The following is a 16,901-nucleotide window of genomic DNA, read 5'->3' as shown; positions in this document are numbered from 1 at the left end:
GAAATCCAGGTGCATTTGGATATCTAGCATCCACTAGATAATATTTTCCTACATAAAGAAAGTATATTGTCAATACTTGAACCATTTAGCATAACCTTGAGTAAATTAAAATGTGATTTGGCTTACCAGGGGGAACTACGAGTGGATCTGATCTAGATAGAGCCGAGACTAGAACACGGCTATCTGCAGTAGAGCCTTCCCAACCAGCAAGGTAGTACTGAAACTTACAATCAAAGGAGCAGACACCTATAACATTTTGCAATAGGTTCCCTTTTTTATCACGATATTTACCCTGTATGTCGACGTCGACTCACACTGGAATATGGGTTCCGTCGATGGCTCCAATGCAATCCTATGGGATATGAAGAACAAATGATCAAGTGGTAACAATGTGTGATTTACCTTGAAGAATAGTTCAAAATGATCCTTCCCACTAATTTCGAGAGGAGTGCTTGGACCAAGTGGTATGAAGTAATCTTTGTGAAGGGCTAAGACAGTTGTCAAAACCTTGTGGAAGTACTGACTGACTGTCTCTCTTGAGTGCCCAAAGTTATGGGCAATCTTGCGGTTCCTTAGATTGTGCCCAAGGGTGTGGAGGAACATCACTAGTTGTTCCTCTAACTTCAAGTGGATCGTATCTCTCAAGCTTTCTTTCAGCCTGAGAATATGAGCTAGAGAAAAGAAGGTTGCCCTACTCATCTGAATCTGATCATGACAATCCACCTCATTCGAATGAATAATGTCTCTACAAAAGGAATTTATTTTTCTTATTCGTTTACCCATTTGACTGCCTTCTTGGGCTACCAATACTTTGGCTATGCCAACAAAAGCAAAAAGAATTGTGAGAATGCGGGTGTATGTGGTCTTCCTAACTATGCTTTCTTGAACCTCTATAGTCTCCATAGGATCCATCAGTGGCCTGAAACATGGACAATTTAAACACTATCAGTTACGAGATATCAACTATCACCTATCGAGATACAACATGATAATCTGCTAGCCTCATTGCATTAAGAAGTCAATTATTTATTCAAATACAACAAGGAGTACCAACTACTGAGGATCATAAGCCCATAATGAACAAATTACAATAATGTGTCATTCTACTCCATGTAATCTATCTATACCAATGAAAGCATAATACTGATTCCATTTGTCTATATGGATACACACATGTATGTGTATATGTATGTACACACACATGTATGTACGTACACACACATGTATGTATGTATGTACGTACACACACATGTATAAATGTACAGACACATATGTATGTATGTACACATACATATGTACAAACTATAACCTGAATTTGGGTTTTTATGAATGTGTTTTAATAAACCGTCGGGTTCGCTGAAACTGAGGCTCGTCTTTTAGAAGATGAAACAGAGCATTGTTGGCAGTAGGAATAGGGTTTCTTTCTGCATTGATCTATACATAGTTTATGACCTCATCAACTATGTATAGTTGATGTATACATAGTTTAGTTGCTCATTTCATTGGCATGATTTGCATTGATCTCATTACTGAGCACATATTTACTGTTTTCCTAAGCAGATTTGAAACAAACTGTTACAACATATATTGATTGTTTTGCTAAGTAGATAGTAGATACAAACATAAACTATGTATAGGTCAACTATGTATAGATAAAAGCTATGATTGTCATTGATCTACCATGTATACAGTATACTACATAAATATAGGATGAATTTAGTATCCACCCTTTCCCAATGCAAAACTGAAACATGTGAATAGGGTCACATGCATAAACGCTTATAGTTAGGTACATCCATACATAGTTTATGATTGGGCTGTGTTTAATGGATTTGCAATGATCTATACATAGTTTATGATTTCATTGTGTTTAATGGAATTGCAATGATCTATACATAGTTTATGACCTAGTTTATGACCTCATAAACCGTGTGTGCATGAACTATGTATAGATTAGAGCCAAGATTGGCATTGATCTATACATAGTTTATGATGTCATAAACTATGTACAAACAAAAGCCCTGATTGCCATTGATCTATACATAGTTGATCCATACAGAGTTTACGACTTGGCTCTATTTAATGATATTGCATTCGTCTCTCACAACACTATACTAGAACTCATTACTAGCAAGAAACTATTACAAAGTTTAGTTGTTCATTTTACTGGTATTGATCTCTCACAACACTATACTAGAATTCATTAGTGAGCACATATTGACTATTTTGCTAAACAGATTTGAAACAAACAGTTACAACATGTATTGACTAAATTGCTAAGCAGATAGCAGATAGAAATAAAACCATGATAAACTATGTATAGGTCAACTATGTATAGATAAAAGCTATTGATATACTTGTAAATTTCATTGCTATGGGTACAAAAAATCAGAGCTTTAACTATGATATATATAGGTAATTAGAGGTAATGGCATGAGCACATATTGGAACTCATTCCTAAGCATATATTAACTATTTTTCTAAGCAGACTTGCAACAAACTATTACCGTTTGAATGAACAATTTTTTTTAAAAAAAAAACCCAATATGCAAATGTGGGTGGGAGAAGAGAACCATGCGTGTGAGAAGAGAGCTGTGTTGAAAGCTGCCATTGCCGTTCAAAGCAGAGAAACCCCAGCCACAACCACAACCATGACAAACGAGCTGTGTTCAAAGCCGCCGCCGTCGTCGTCCAAAGCAAAGAAACTCTAGCCCCAACCACAACCACAACAAATGCCACAACCCAGCAAATGCCACGGCCACAACAAACGCCACAACATAAACCCTCGTCTTCCACAGCACAACAACAAAACAACAACGACAAAACAACAATGCACTTTTGCTCTTCCAAAAACCTAAGACGGATTTCGCAGACCCGACAGTTTATTCAAACCCATTTATAAAAATCCAAATTTAGATTTTCCTTTCAACTTCCACCTATTTGTTAGAAAATGTTTCTTCCATTTTTGAAGCAAAACCCGGATTCCGCATTTGATAATCCAAACACCTTTTTTTCCTCCTAACTAGATTTTGGCCCTCGAAACCCTATTCCTATCCGCTTTTTCGTGTAACCAAACGTTTTATTAAAACACAATACCGACAAGGACTAGCAAAGATAGATTATATTAAAATTCTGATAAATCATTGCTCATGGAGTCACGTGATATTATTGAATTATACCCGTCAAGACCCGGCGCGTAGGCATGATAGCTGCAGTTGAAAGGCGTTTAAAAAATTCTGGTAATGCTCAACAAATGGAAGCTCTGACCAAAATTGACGTCAGTCTATGGTGACGCGGAGGAAAGACAATTGCAGTATACATTCTTCCCCGCTTTACAACTGTCCGGAAACTTGCGCATGCAGAGCAGCAAGTTCGGATGCTCCTTGTCAAGGTACCGACAAGAAAATTCCAAGACGAAAGAAATAGTGCCTGGCAACTAAAATCCTGAAGTACAGACGGCAAAATATGCACCCCAGGGTGGCTTACACATACACTAAATTATTACCCTGACAACAAATTGGAAAAAGGTGTTGTCCCTTTCGAAAGTTTACAATAATGCGCGAGATTTTGGTAAAAAGGTGGGCGGAGATGCAGGGCCCATGCCCACGAAGTAGAGTCGAGAGGATGAGGAGAGACGGGATTAATGGCAGCTTAAGCAATCTCTGTGATAGGCTGGTGGACGTTAAACTTTTTTCCTTCCATATTTTATGGCACATATTCTCCTCCACTCAGACAGTGGAGTCGTTAAGCGTCATACGAATTCAACGCGTGTAAATAGCTTCATCTTCCTTTTTTGAAACTTTATGAGACGGTGTTCATTCTTTGGCGCAGGCTTAGGGTTTAGATGAGAGATTTTGTAAATGCGCTTTAACGGAATTTATTATAGTTTTTGGTGGGAGTTTTTTTTCCCTTTTTCGGTAATTGCTTTACAGATTGCACGATAAGATAGGGACCTGTGAAACTTAATTTATTCTTTGACGGTAATCTTGAAGACTGGAAGGTCACCTTGCATTATTTTAGAGATCCATTTTGGCGAATTTTTGGAAATTGTGAGTTAAATTGCGGTTCTTGTTGAGATTTGAAAGATATCGTGAACAAAGTGGTCGTTTTTATTTTGGCCAAGGTTGCTCGCTGAATAATAAACTGTAGCTTTTTCGATTACGGGTATCTTAAATTGCTCTGAGGAGGCTTTTGATGGATACTAGGATGGTGGCAAGAGTTTCAAATGCCAATTTGGTAACGGCAGGACAAATTCAGTTAACTCAAACAGAAATTTAAGTCTTGTTGGAGCTATTTTTGACATCGTGTACATCCTGAGATGAGATTCTTCTCTTGTAGATATCAATTTACTTGCTTGGCATTTGAATTGAAAGAATTGAGGGGTCAGATTATCTAAAATATATAAGATCACGGAATTCTTACAAGTTAGTGGCAAATTGAGCTATAATAATTTTGCTGTAGATCTAGTGTTAGGCGTCATCTCTGTGATGGTTTTTGTGGAGGAATACAATTATTTTATTCTTGAAATTAAGGAGAGAGGAGAACATTTCTATTGTTGTTTTCTTAAGGCAATGTTAGTGTTCCTGGTTTATGGAGAAGGCCAGTCCATTTTTGTCATTGGATCTCACTGCTGAAGGAAATACGGCCCTGTTTGTGACCGCAGAATTTTAAGGGTGTTGTGTTTAGTCTGCCCAGCTTTGAATGGATCAAACTGTGAAACCTATTTCATTGTTGTACAAATGCTAAGAGCAGCACAGTTTTTTGGCGAAATTATAGGAGAGTGAGACATGCAATCCTTAAAGTGGAATTAGCGTGAGTACATGCCTGAAATATGCAAGAAAGCACGAGTATTCGGGATTGTGGTTTGAAATTAAAACACCACTTGAGATTATAGGTTTGTTGATAGAGATGCCGAGTTCATGTTGTCGAATTTCAGTTTTGGAGTACTTTTAAACAACTACTTGCGTGGGAGGAACCTAACACGAGGAAGCATAGTTGATAGCAAAGCGCGCCGAAAACATATAAGTACTACCTGATGTAATATATACGCTGAAATTGCCAAATGAAGTACTCGAGGCCGTTGATTTTAGATGATCTACAAGGCTTTAGTCAATTCAAATTGCTGGAGTTTATTGTCACACTTTATAAACAGATTCGTTAAATTCTGTTTTTATGCACCATGGCGTTAAAGGGCAGAATAGAGCTAACCAAATTACCGTGGGGATGTCTATGAACTACAGTCTTCAAAACTGGGTAATCATTTTAAGTTTGCACCTCTCAAAGACAAGATTTTAGATGCTACCATTTTCTAATGTTGCAGCAAAATTTACATCGACAACCAATTATTTATATCCAATGAATTGCTTATTGCTGGTAATGTTATTGATCTATGTTGAAAATGATGATATTTGAGGGCTGCACTCTTAAGTGGATAGGAATCAACTTCCTTGTTGCATGTATTTATTTGTGGACTGGGAAAGTTTCAGACACTCTTTCTATAGTCAAATCCTCTGCTTCTCCAATATGGGCACCTTCTGGCATTGTGGTTGCCTTTGTTCTTATTTTTGGATACAAAATCGGGATTGGGATATTCATTGGGAATGTGGCAATCAATGCCTGGTATTTTCAATCGAGTAAGGTTTCTTCAAATGTCTTGACATCTTTGGCCTGTGGATTGTCTGCATCCTTCGAGGCGATTAGTTGTGGATGGTTAATGAATCATCCTCTCCAGTTGACAGGTGGTCGAATGCACATATCTGTTCAGGTAAGAGGCTTGTTCTGATCATCTCCTTATAGAATGTGAAGCAAGGGTAATGCATGGCGTACAATGTCAGTTTTTGGGAATACTTGAACAATTGCAGAACTTCCATTCTTACATTTCCATCAGAAACTCAAAAGTGAAAACTAAAATGACCATATTTTACATTTGTTTTATCTATGTTTACAATTTTGCAGGAATCAAGAAGAGGAACTAGAACTATTAGCACTCTACATGATGCTCTCTGGCTCTTCCTTGTAGCTCCACTTGTGAGTGCAATTTCTGGGACATGTAATGCTGTTGCTTTGACCATTTTTGGAGTGTCAAAGTGGAATAACTTTCTGATTGTATGGCCGACCTGGGTTCTGGGTGATCTGTCTTCTATACTTTGCTATACACCGTGCATTCTTCACTTCTGTAGTCTCATGCATCAGACTGCCACATGGCTTGGTTATTGTAAAACCAAAGAAGAAACAGCCAATGGTCACCTTGATAGTGTGATACATGAGAGAGAGTATACTGATCATGATATATGTGTTGGACCATTAGCTCAGGCTAAAATTCAAGATGGAACCACTGCTGATGGCATCTCTTGCAACAAATTTAAAACTCCCAGAAAAGGATGTGATCACCCAAGGAACTTAATGAAACTAAAGACAGAGTGTGAATTTGATGAAGAGAATCCTCCAGTTAAAGATTCTTGTTCCTCTGAACTTGAAAGTTCTGTGGCAAATACTCCACATAATGTAGAAGCAGATCATTGGGAGAGTGGATGCCGGAGGTTTAATGGGCACAATTATTCCACTCAAATTGGTGTACACGCTTCTGCAGGAGATGTTCAGTTTAGTTCTTTTGATCATGATAAGAAAGTCGAAAATATGAGAAAGGAAGAAATATGCCAGAGAAAAGAGCGTTGCTTAACAAAAAATCAAGCATTCAATGATCTTTTAGACAACAGTGGTTTTTCAGTGAAAACATGTTTTATGAGGTCTATGGAGGGCATGGCACTTTTTGTCCTGCTTATAGTTCTATCAATGGTTATATTTTTTAATATGGGTGTTGATGATAGTGAATTTGTTCAACGCCTTTCTTATTTGGTATTTCCTGTTGTCATATGGGCATCATTTCGCTTCAATCGTGTGGGCTTGCCTCTAGCTGTGGTGGTGGTCACTGTAATTGCAAGTGCAGGAACTGCAAAACATCACGGTCCCTTATATCGACCCAATTACGATCATGCATTATTGCAGGTACCGAGCTGGCAAGTACATTTTGTAACTTATAAGTGGTCTATGTTGTGTCTTGACCCAAGGAACCTTGAATGTGGGTTCATTGATTTTTGGAACGCATTTGGCTGTATACATTTGTATATGAAAACATGGTTTCAACTTTTCAAGAATAATCAGCAAAGAAGATGCCCATAAGACATTCATTTAATTTCAGCACGAAACAGTAAATTCAAGTGGTATGCTGTAAACAGAAACCATTTACCTATTTTTAAGTAAGATTTCAGCAAGTAAACTGAAGGAAGCCACCAGTCTCTGTGATTGAGCGTGCTGACCATGATCTTGAATACCATATGCAAGGTGAACTAAATATATCAACATTTTCTGCTGTGGCTCCAGATTGCACACTGAGTTGCCCATAAACAATTGCAACTTTATTTCTTACATTAGCACCCAGCTTAATTCTATTTAGAAGTGAGGTTGTGTCACAGGCCCCTTGTGTTCATCAGACTTGATGTTATTCTCCTTCTTTCCATTTAATTTTGTTTCCTGTGCTATGCATCACCCAATAATTGAAACGAGACTTGTTCGTGGTGTCTGAATTACTGAGCTCGTTGCCCAAACCTCAAAAATACTTTTTTTCAATCTAGAACCTTTTCTTCTTGAAATCCCTATCTCTACCAAGAAGTTAATTTTAGTGTCTATCAGAATTTTCTGTCAGCAAGTGTTCAAACTTCATATTGCTAACAAAAGCTTCGATTGAATTTTGAACTGAGATTTACCAGTTCAACTTTAAAAAATACATATAAGGCTTAATAAGTTTTTTGAAGTTGCATTTAACTTCTGCACTGACATGTCATGTTACACATTTTCTATGTTGGTTTTTGAAAAATGTGTTCCGAGCATGCCTTGAGTTTTTGACTACTCATGGTAACTAGTTAGTGCTTGAGTTTCACAGTACAAAAAGTGATATTGTTGTATGTTTGACCTTGTCTGATATCATTGCATGTGATGTGGAAGACAACATTAAATAGTTGAATTTGAAGGTAGATTGCAAGTGCTTTCAGACATGAACTTGAGAATTTTCCTCCAGGTACAAATGTTTGTTTGTGTGGTGGCAATGGTAGCAATTACATTGGCAGCTATTGTTCATGACCGCAAGGAAATGGAGCAAGAATTAAGCAGCATGAACAGCACCCTTGAACTTCAAGTATGCTTCTTTACTCCTGTTTCAGTAGTGTTTGGGAGTTGTTAATTTTTTCTGTACCATCAACTAATATTGTTTCCATTGTACAATATTGCTGGTTTTGTACAAAACTACGAATATTTAGGAAAACAAGGTGCTTATGCATCATAGTATTTGTGCCATAGATAAATATTTGTTTATCTTTGTTTGTGCAATTAACTAGAGCTAATGTAGTCTGATCCATTTCGAAACAGAAAATATTTCAATTGTTACTCCAAATGATCTTCTTACTGCAAAAGCTAGAATTGTTTTCTAAAGGGGCTTACTTGTCATATACATTGGAGGATATCAAATGCTATTTTTTGATTGAATTTTCTCATGGTTTACTTAGTACATTTTGAGAGAAAATGGAGGGAACTCGAGGAAAAAACAACCAACACAGTGAAAACATGCCAATGGCAATAAGACTAATGAAACACCTTGTGCAAGAGAAGAATATATCAGGAAATATGTTGCAAATAGTTGTTAATAATATGCCACTTTGAAGAGCCAACCTCCTAATCTAGTCTGAGGTGGACACATCCAATAGTCTTTAATAAGAACCGTAATGTCCCATGTTCATAGCAAATTAACAATTTTTATGAAATTCTCTGATCAATATCTATATAATTTATTGAATGAAATCAATCTAGTGCAAACCTCTTAGTTCATTATAAAAATTATTTGCATCCTATTTGGATAATGATTGGTGCTGATATTAAAGAAAGCAGTTTATCAGCCAATGCCAAGTTGGTGAATATCAGAAACCTATAAAAAGGCTTTTACTGAGTAAATGACTCAGCAGCAATTAGTAATTCCCAACAGAGGGTCTCCCAACACTAGCAAATTCAAACTTGGAATGTCTTATCTGACAATGGATTCCACCATACACCAAGGATGCCTAAATATTCTGTGATTCCTTTGTTGTGAATCTTACCCACCAGATTTCACTAATCAAATGAGGAATGAGGAGCAGACCCAACACTACATTAGGAGATCCAAAGATTTAACAAATTTAATCCATAGCATACAAGGCCTTAACATATGCAAACCAGAGTTTGAATACTTTGCTAGTGGCTGGCAAAACGTTTGGTTAGAGAAAACTTAGAAAAAACTGGCGAAATGTGATAAATTATCTCCCACTAAGGCTGCAATCTCCGTTAAACTTGTACTGCCACATTTTTGGAAAAATCCCTCCTCTAAAGCTGCAATCTAATATTTTTAAACTTTACAGCAAGTGAACTCTGCAATGCTACTCTGTAGTTTGTACGGCAGCTTTATAATGACTTTCCCTTTATGCAGCTGGCATGAAAATAGGCAGAGCTGCATGATTGTAGGGTATTTAAAACAACAAAATAACATTTTTCAGAATGCTTCTTTCAGTTGGATAAACATTAAATCTTCAATCTGAGAATAATATGATTCCTGGGTGAAATCAGCAATACTGAATTGGAGGATCACTAGAAACCATGTGATGAAAACCCGTTGCATTTGTACCCATGTAACCTCTTTAAAGAAAAGTGTTGCAAACTTTGTTATTGATGCTCTCTCACTAACAAGTTGTTCACTACCTGTGCAGAAGATGAATGTGTTTGGCACATGTCATTAATTCAACAGTTCTCAATCTTTGATCAATGAGGCCTTTCCCTGAAAATATCTTTGAAGTAGCACTTTGTTGGGTTACCTTTCTTGGTCATTCATAGATATATGAGGTCTGAGCAGATTCCTATAGAATAGAAAAATCCTCATAGCTTGCATCATAGGAAAATTTCTAGGCAATCTATCTCCTCCTAGCATTTATAGTTGTGCACTATCTATTCTCTCTATCAGCACAAGACTGATAAGCTGATGGTTGCATATAAAAAGTATGATGCTGTTTTTCAAAGTAAATAGTAGGAGCTGTTAAAGATTTGCTCAGTAATAAAGATACCAGCAATAAGGAAGAACAAAACAGTTACAAGAGACACACAAAAGTACCCTAGGAAAACCCTTCCAGTTGAAGGGAAAAACCCAGCCACGCCAATATACGGAATTTGTCTAACAGAGCCTTGTCATATTTGGATTGAGAGATAAATATACCAAAAGACTATTGCCAAACCTCAACACCTAGGCAATAGTGCCTGAGCCCAAGGTCAGTCATATCAAAAGACTAGCATAAATACTGTTTGATTCCTAGAATTAAAGATGCCGAACTGCCAGCGATAATCAAATCATCCACATAAATAACCAGAAGGATGATGTCACTGTCAGTAGTCTTGATGTACACATTTGAGTCTGAAGAACTCTAGAAGCCTTGATCATTGAGGTACTTATCAATTTTTATGTACCATGCCCTAGGGGTCTGCTTCAAGCCATAGAGAGCTTTCACTAATTTGAGAATCTGATGTTCTTTACCGGAAACCTTGAAGCCAGGAGGTTGTGTCATGTAGATCTCTTCTTGTAGGTCACCATTCAGAAAAGCACTTTTGACGTCCATCTGATGGACCTTCTAGCCAAACTGTGATGCCATGGCTAGGACTAATTTGATTGTGCTCATCTTTGCAGCAGGAGCCAAGGTCTTGTCATAATCAATGCCTTGATGCTGAGAAAAACTCTTTGCAACTAAGCGAGCTTTGTACTTATCCAAAGTACCATCAGATTTGTATTTGATTTTGTAAACCATTTGCAGCCAATGGGTTTTTTCCCTACTAGAAGATCAGAGATGACCCATGTGTTATTCTTCATCATGCTCTGGTGTTCAAATGTCATGGCCTGTTCCCACTCTGTAATTTCTTTAGTCTCGGAATATGTTTGAGGTTCAAACACACTGTGAATGTTGGCCATGAGAGCAAAGTTAAAAGACTTTGTAGGTTTGCTTTTTTTTTGAGCAGTTCTCCCATTAATCAACTCATCATCACGAACATCAGCAAGTGTCTTAGCCCAACGCTTAGGCTAGAGAGGAGAATGCCTAACATTAGTATCAAGAGATGCTCTATGATCAAGTTCCTCATTTGAAGAATCTGGATCAAACTTGGGTGAAGCATCTACAAATATGGGTGATCTTGCAGGAGAAGCTAGAGGTGTCTATACAGGGATCACTAGTATAACTGGAGCCGCAGGAGCTATTGGAGCCCTCCCATCAATTGGACCTAATGGAAATCTATGTCCCAAATCACGAGCCTTCATAGGCTGGTCTACTGGATCTAGAATAGGAGAAACAAACATGAATAGTCCTCATTGCTCATCAAAGACTACGTCACAACTATTCAGGAGACGAGATGTCTCAATGTTGATCAAGCGGTAGGCTTTGTGAAGACTACTGTATCCAGCAAGCATGAGTTTCTTACTCTTGGCATCCAACTTGGTGTGGGACGCATTAGGGATCCAAACAAAAGCAAGGGATCCAAAAACTTTCAGGTGACTAATTCTAGGCTTGTGACCTGACCAGGCCTCTTCTGGAGTCTTACCTTTGACTGCCGTTGTGGGTGAACGGTTCAAAAGATAAACTCCAGTGTTAATTGCTTCTGCCTATAATTTCTTCAGAACATGTCTGTATTCAAGCATGGATTGAGCCACCTCAATGATTGTTTTGTTCCAACGTTCAACTACACTGTTTTGTTGTGGTGTGTGGGGTATGGTTAATTGGCGTTTGATGCCATGAGTATCCAAGAAGCTAGAGAATTCATTAGAACAAAATTCCCCCCATTGTCTGACCTAAGAGTAATAATATATTTTCTAGACTCTTTTTCAAATAAAGGTTTAAAATTTTGAAAGATAGGAAATGCATTTGATTTCTTTTTAAGAAAATATACCCACTTATTTCTACTGAAATCATCAACAAATAACATAAAATACCTAGACCCAAGAACAGAAGGAGTGGCCATAGGGCCGTAGATATCGGCATGAACAAGCTGAAGTACTTGAGAAGCTCACCATGAATTGCCATTGGTGAAAGGTGTGCAATGTTACTTCCCAACCTAGCATGCATCACAAACTCCAAGCTGTTGAGTCTGAATCTCTAGCAAATTGAGGTCAAGCTCTTCCCGAGCAAGCTGAGAGAGATAATGCACATTTAAGTGCCCATACCATTGATGCCAAAGTGTGCTAATAGAAGATTGCGGAGCAGCCATAACTAAGTCCTGAGAATTACTAGAATCAGTAAGTTGGAAAAGACCATGATACTCAAGACCCACTGTAGCAATAGATTGAGTCGCTATATCAGTGATGGTTTGATATAAACTGAAGGTGACATCCAATTGTGGAGAATGTCGCAACAACTGATTGATTGAGAGTAGATTTAGTTCCATCCTTGGAATGTTCCTCCTAGTAGATTGAATCTGAATGTTGCCTTTGCCAACAACGGTGTACTTTTCTTCATCACCAAAAATAACAGAATCTTAATAAGGCTGGTAGTTAGTAAACCAATCTCTGCGGTGGGTGAAATGATGAGAAGCACCTGAATCAATGTACCAGGTAGACGACTTCACATGATCTGTAGTCTTTTAGTCACAAAGGCATAAAAGATAGATTCTGTCTACTTAGTGTGCTTTGCACTATTCACTTTGGGCTGCGAATCTAATTGCTTAGATTGGGTAGCTAAGTGTTTTCGACATTCAACCTTCATATGACCAAACTTGTGGCAATAGTTGCATTGAATGTTCTTCTGAGAGTCTTTCAAAGCTGGAGCAGAGGACTTCTACTGATACTTGCCTTTATCCTTCTGAAAGGATTTAGCAACAAAGGCTTCCTCTATGGAGGTGAGGCTGGAACTGCTACCGAACTGTTGTTTCCACTGATCTTGTTGAAGCAAAAGTGTGCAAACATCTATGAACTTCAGATCAACACCAGAAGACGTGATGTTGAGAGTCGATAAAATGTTCCTAGGACTGGGGTAAGTTATGGAGAGTGATAACCATAATGTCCTCTTCCTTTGCAACTAGTGGCAAACAACTGATCACGAATTTCTTGAATCCTATTCAGGTGAGCTTGGAGCAATGTTCGCTCATCCATGATAATAGAAAACAGAGTGTTCTTCTAAAAGAAAGCTTTGCTTTAGTTAGAAGTCTCATCAAGATTCTTGAGATGTGCCCATATCTTGGTAGTCTTGCCGGATGGAATTTAAGAGAGCTAATCACCAACTACAGATAATTTGAGAAGCATCACCACCTTGCGATTATTCAGATCCCACGTGTTAGATTAGTACCAAGGGTTGTCGGACACTATGTAACACTTAGAACAATCTGATTAGTATTCCGATATTCAAAAGTTGCTATTATCCGTTGCTTTCAAGTGCCATAATTTCGACCATTGAATTTTGAATTGCTCTCAAGTAGAATATTAGTCAAAAATGTCATAGCACATTTTCAATGAAAAAATGTAAAAATTTGTGAAGGCACATACTTCAAGGCAAAAAATGGAAGACCCAAAAAATTTGAAGGGGTACTCTTGAAAGAGAGCTCAAAAAACCTAGAAAGAATATGTTTTTGGTTTTGGATCCGTTGGCTTGAAAATCAAGGCACCCAAAAAAGAAGACAACCCTGTTGAGATCTCGAAAAACCCACCAAGAATTTGTAAATGTTTTCTTGATCTGATACAAAAAATTAGGGTTTAGAACAAAAACGACCTTGCTGCAAAAAAAACCACAAAAAAAGACAAAAAATGTGCAGAGAAAACAAACAGTAGTTGCAGAAAAATGGCCGTAGAAAGTAGATATCATAGAAAATAATTTCGAAAAATATTGCTTTGATACTTTCGAAAAATTCAAAGAATTGGCTCTAATATCATATTATAATGTAATTGGTAAAATACTTGCTTAATATTAATAGAGACCGAGAGTTCAATATATACAAACGAATAAAATGATGTTTCCTTAGGAAATGATTGTAACGAATAGAAACATTCTATTCTAGCTAAAAGAAAGCTAAAAGATAACTACAAATTAATTAATATTAGAAACATTCTAATATTTACAACAGATTACAAATAGATAACCATTAACTAATAATAGAAGCTTATCTATTATCGTAATAGTCATCATCCAAGATGCATACTTCCTTCTCCTTCTCCCTTATAGAAAAATCAAGGAACTTGAGCAAAATTTCACTGAGTTCCTCCATATCAATACTATGAAGGTTGTTATGCTACATCTCACCACCAATTGTTCCATGCATGTGTCTAATTTGTTATCCTGGTCCGAAGATTGACATTGTAAAACATAGTAGGGAACATGAGTGAGAGGAAGCCATTCAAGCGACTCTCCTCAAAAGAATCTGTGCCTATGAAATAAATTGATTACAACCTCTCTATTAACTATTCCAAATCTAACTCGCTAGAAGCATCAAAATCAAGATCAAGCAACACCTTGATTGCAATAAGGACCTTCAAGCATATTCCTAAGATAAGATACTCAATATTACAGCATTTTGCATGCGTATGCTCATCCTTAGTGTTCGTAGTAATCAATGAGAGATACCAATAGCCGAAGGCATAAGTGCTCCCTCTGTCAATAACTCCCCGTTGTATCTATATAGATGTGGGGATAGCACTCAATGCCTTGAGATGAGGAATGGCCTTCTGTTTGATGGGCTGAAATCCCATCCACATTTCCTCTAATCCTCGTACCTTTTCTACAACTATGAAGGTCTTTTCATGTGTTCAAACCATTTTTGTAAGAAAAGTCTTTACTCGCTCTCTAATGTCACTTGCCCATTTGTTTACTATGTTGCAAGCACAATGAGAAACTTGGGAAGTAGGGACATATGGGATAAGTATTGCAATCTCATGCCTCACTGGAATGACATATTTGTTTGTGATCTCCTTCAACATCATTTCTGTTTCTATCTCATCATTTTCTTTTGCCAGCCTACACATTCTTTCTTCTATGGCATCTGTATTGCCTCTCAACTCCTCAGTCTTGCTTTGTAGTTATTGGCCTAACATCGAATGAGGAGGTATGATAATCATTAGGAGTAATCTCATCCTCATTCTTGATTCAGTGCAAGGTGGGTGCATCCCCAAAGGAGATGACCAAGACCCCAACAAGTAACCACACAACAAAATATAAACAATAACACAAAGGTTTAGATCCAAACAACACCAATTCTTATAATAGAATCATAAGATTTATAGCCAACATGCCCGTCTGTAAGGCCTTCTAGGTTATGGCCAAATACATCAGCAATTAGAATTACAGTTCAGAAAGACCTCGCAAGATCCATAACCTAGCTAGCTCGGACTCATAATCTAGTAGAGAACCCCAAGAAGAATCTAAACTTGTGCTCACAAACCACCAAGCAACCTTCTTGTTTTCCCAAGCCCACTTAGCTACTAGCTCTACTAAACTTCGCTCCTCATAGCTACTCCATGCTGAACTCAATGACTCAAGACATCACTAGACCCTCTACTTATACTAAACCAAGCCACAGGTCGGCCTAGCAAGTTACATTAAATAAACTTTCATGTTAAATACACACTCAAGCCACAAGTCGGCCTAACTAATATGATTAATAAATACTTAAGATAAGCCCCAAATTTACAATTCATAACTAACTCCAACATAAAAGTACGTGGCCTTAGGCATAGGTCCACGTGCCATCCAACGAACCAAGTGTAAGAGTGCATAAGCCAAATCCCATGGATTGAAGCTTACGAAAACAATCTCCAAAGTCTGCTAGTAGATTAGGAACACGTTACCAATAGCCACCAAAATGGCTCTAACTCCAACACGATCACTCTAAACATTATGCACACGTAGGACAAGGTCCACCAATATGCCTCAAACATATCCCTAACCATGCAAAATATCAGGTCCACAAAATCCATGCTAGATGCATGTAGATAGAAAAGTGTGTCCCACACTTTGATGCCAAAAGAAATATCTGCATTCCACTTCATCTTCACCAAAGGCTTCCACTCTATCTTAGACAAAAGAACGAATGTGCACATCAACTGTCATGTCTCCAAATTTGAATGTAATAATTCAATTTAATTAATTAATTAATTGGTCCTAAGATTTAAATAATATAATAAAAGGACCTTTAATTAGTTACTTTAATTAATTAAGTGGGGGCCCAAGTTAATAATATGTGTATTTGTTGTCCCGATTGATTTAATATATTTCAGAGCCATTCTATTTAATTTTCTATAGGTAAGTGTGGCTGTTGGCTATCTTTGTACACCCTTGGAAAGGTTTCCTTGATGGGTATTTAAGCACGGCTTGTAGGTAGGTGATTTGGATTATATTTCTTTTGTACTGTGAATTCCTGTTGGGATTCTCTATTGTTTGCCATTTCGAAAGTGAAAGATCTTCCCTACACGGCTTGTAGGTAGGTGATTTGGATTATATTTCTTTTGTACTGCAAATTCCTATTGGGATTCTCTATTGTTCGCCATTTCGAAAGTGAAAGATCTTCCCTACTCGGCTTGTCCGGTTTCGGTGGGATTCAATCCTCACCCTCTTCCGTTGCATGTAATACTTTGTTTGAGCAAATCGGAGCACCATCTCGTGGCAAATATTAATTGAAGGTTATGTGTGTTCAATCTCCATTCTTGTTTGGTGTTATCTAATAAATTTGGAATTATAAGTTTATGTATTGCATGACTGAGCATTTCCCATCTGTCCACCATCTGCCAACTTCCCCCCTCCTACGGTACGGACGATGACTCTGCCTCATTCCGTACTCCACCTCATCCCTCCATAAACTCCCTCTATACATCT

General features: G+C 37.6%; 1 protein-coding gene across 4 annotated transcripts in view; it reads left to right on the top strand.

Annotated features, from left to right (window-relative positions):
* Positions 1–3,206: 3,206 nt before the first annotated feature.
* Positions 3,207–16,901, top strand: part of LOC149575840 (putative histidine kinase 4) — a 158,643-nt gene continuing 144,948 nt past the window's right edge. For all 4 annotated transcript variants that reach the window (XM_089815724.1, XM_089815722.1, XM_089815726.1 and 1 more), the window contains exons 1-3: positions 3,207–5,764; positions 5,956–7,005; positions 8,075–8,191. In XM_089815724.1, the coding sequence (XP_089671850.1) occupies positions 5,390–5,764; positions 5,956–7,005; positions 8,075–8,191 (1,542 nt within the window). In that variant the 5' untranslated portion in view covers positions 3,207–5,389. The remainder of the gene's footprint in view (positions 5,765–5,955; positions 7,006–8,074; positions 8,192–16,901) is intronic.

Source organism: Cupressus sempervirens, chromosome 1 (genome assembly GCF_028749045.1).
Source record: "Cupressus sempervirens isolate cs-2001-9-10 chromosome 1, ASM2874904v1, whole genome shotgun sequence".
NCBI classification, from domain to species: domain Eukaryota; kingdom Viridiplantae; phylum Streptophyta; class Pinopsida; order Cupressales; family Cupressaceae; genus Cupressus; species Cupressus sempervirens.
Note: the sequence above shows the minus strand (reverse complement) of the source record. Positions and strands in the feature narration are given on the sequence as shown.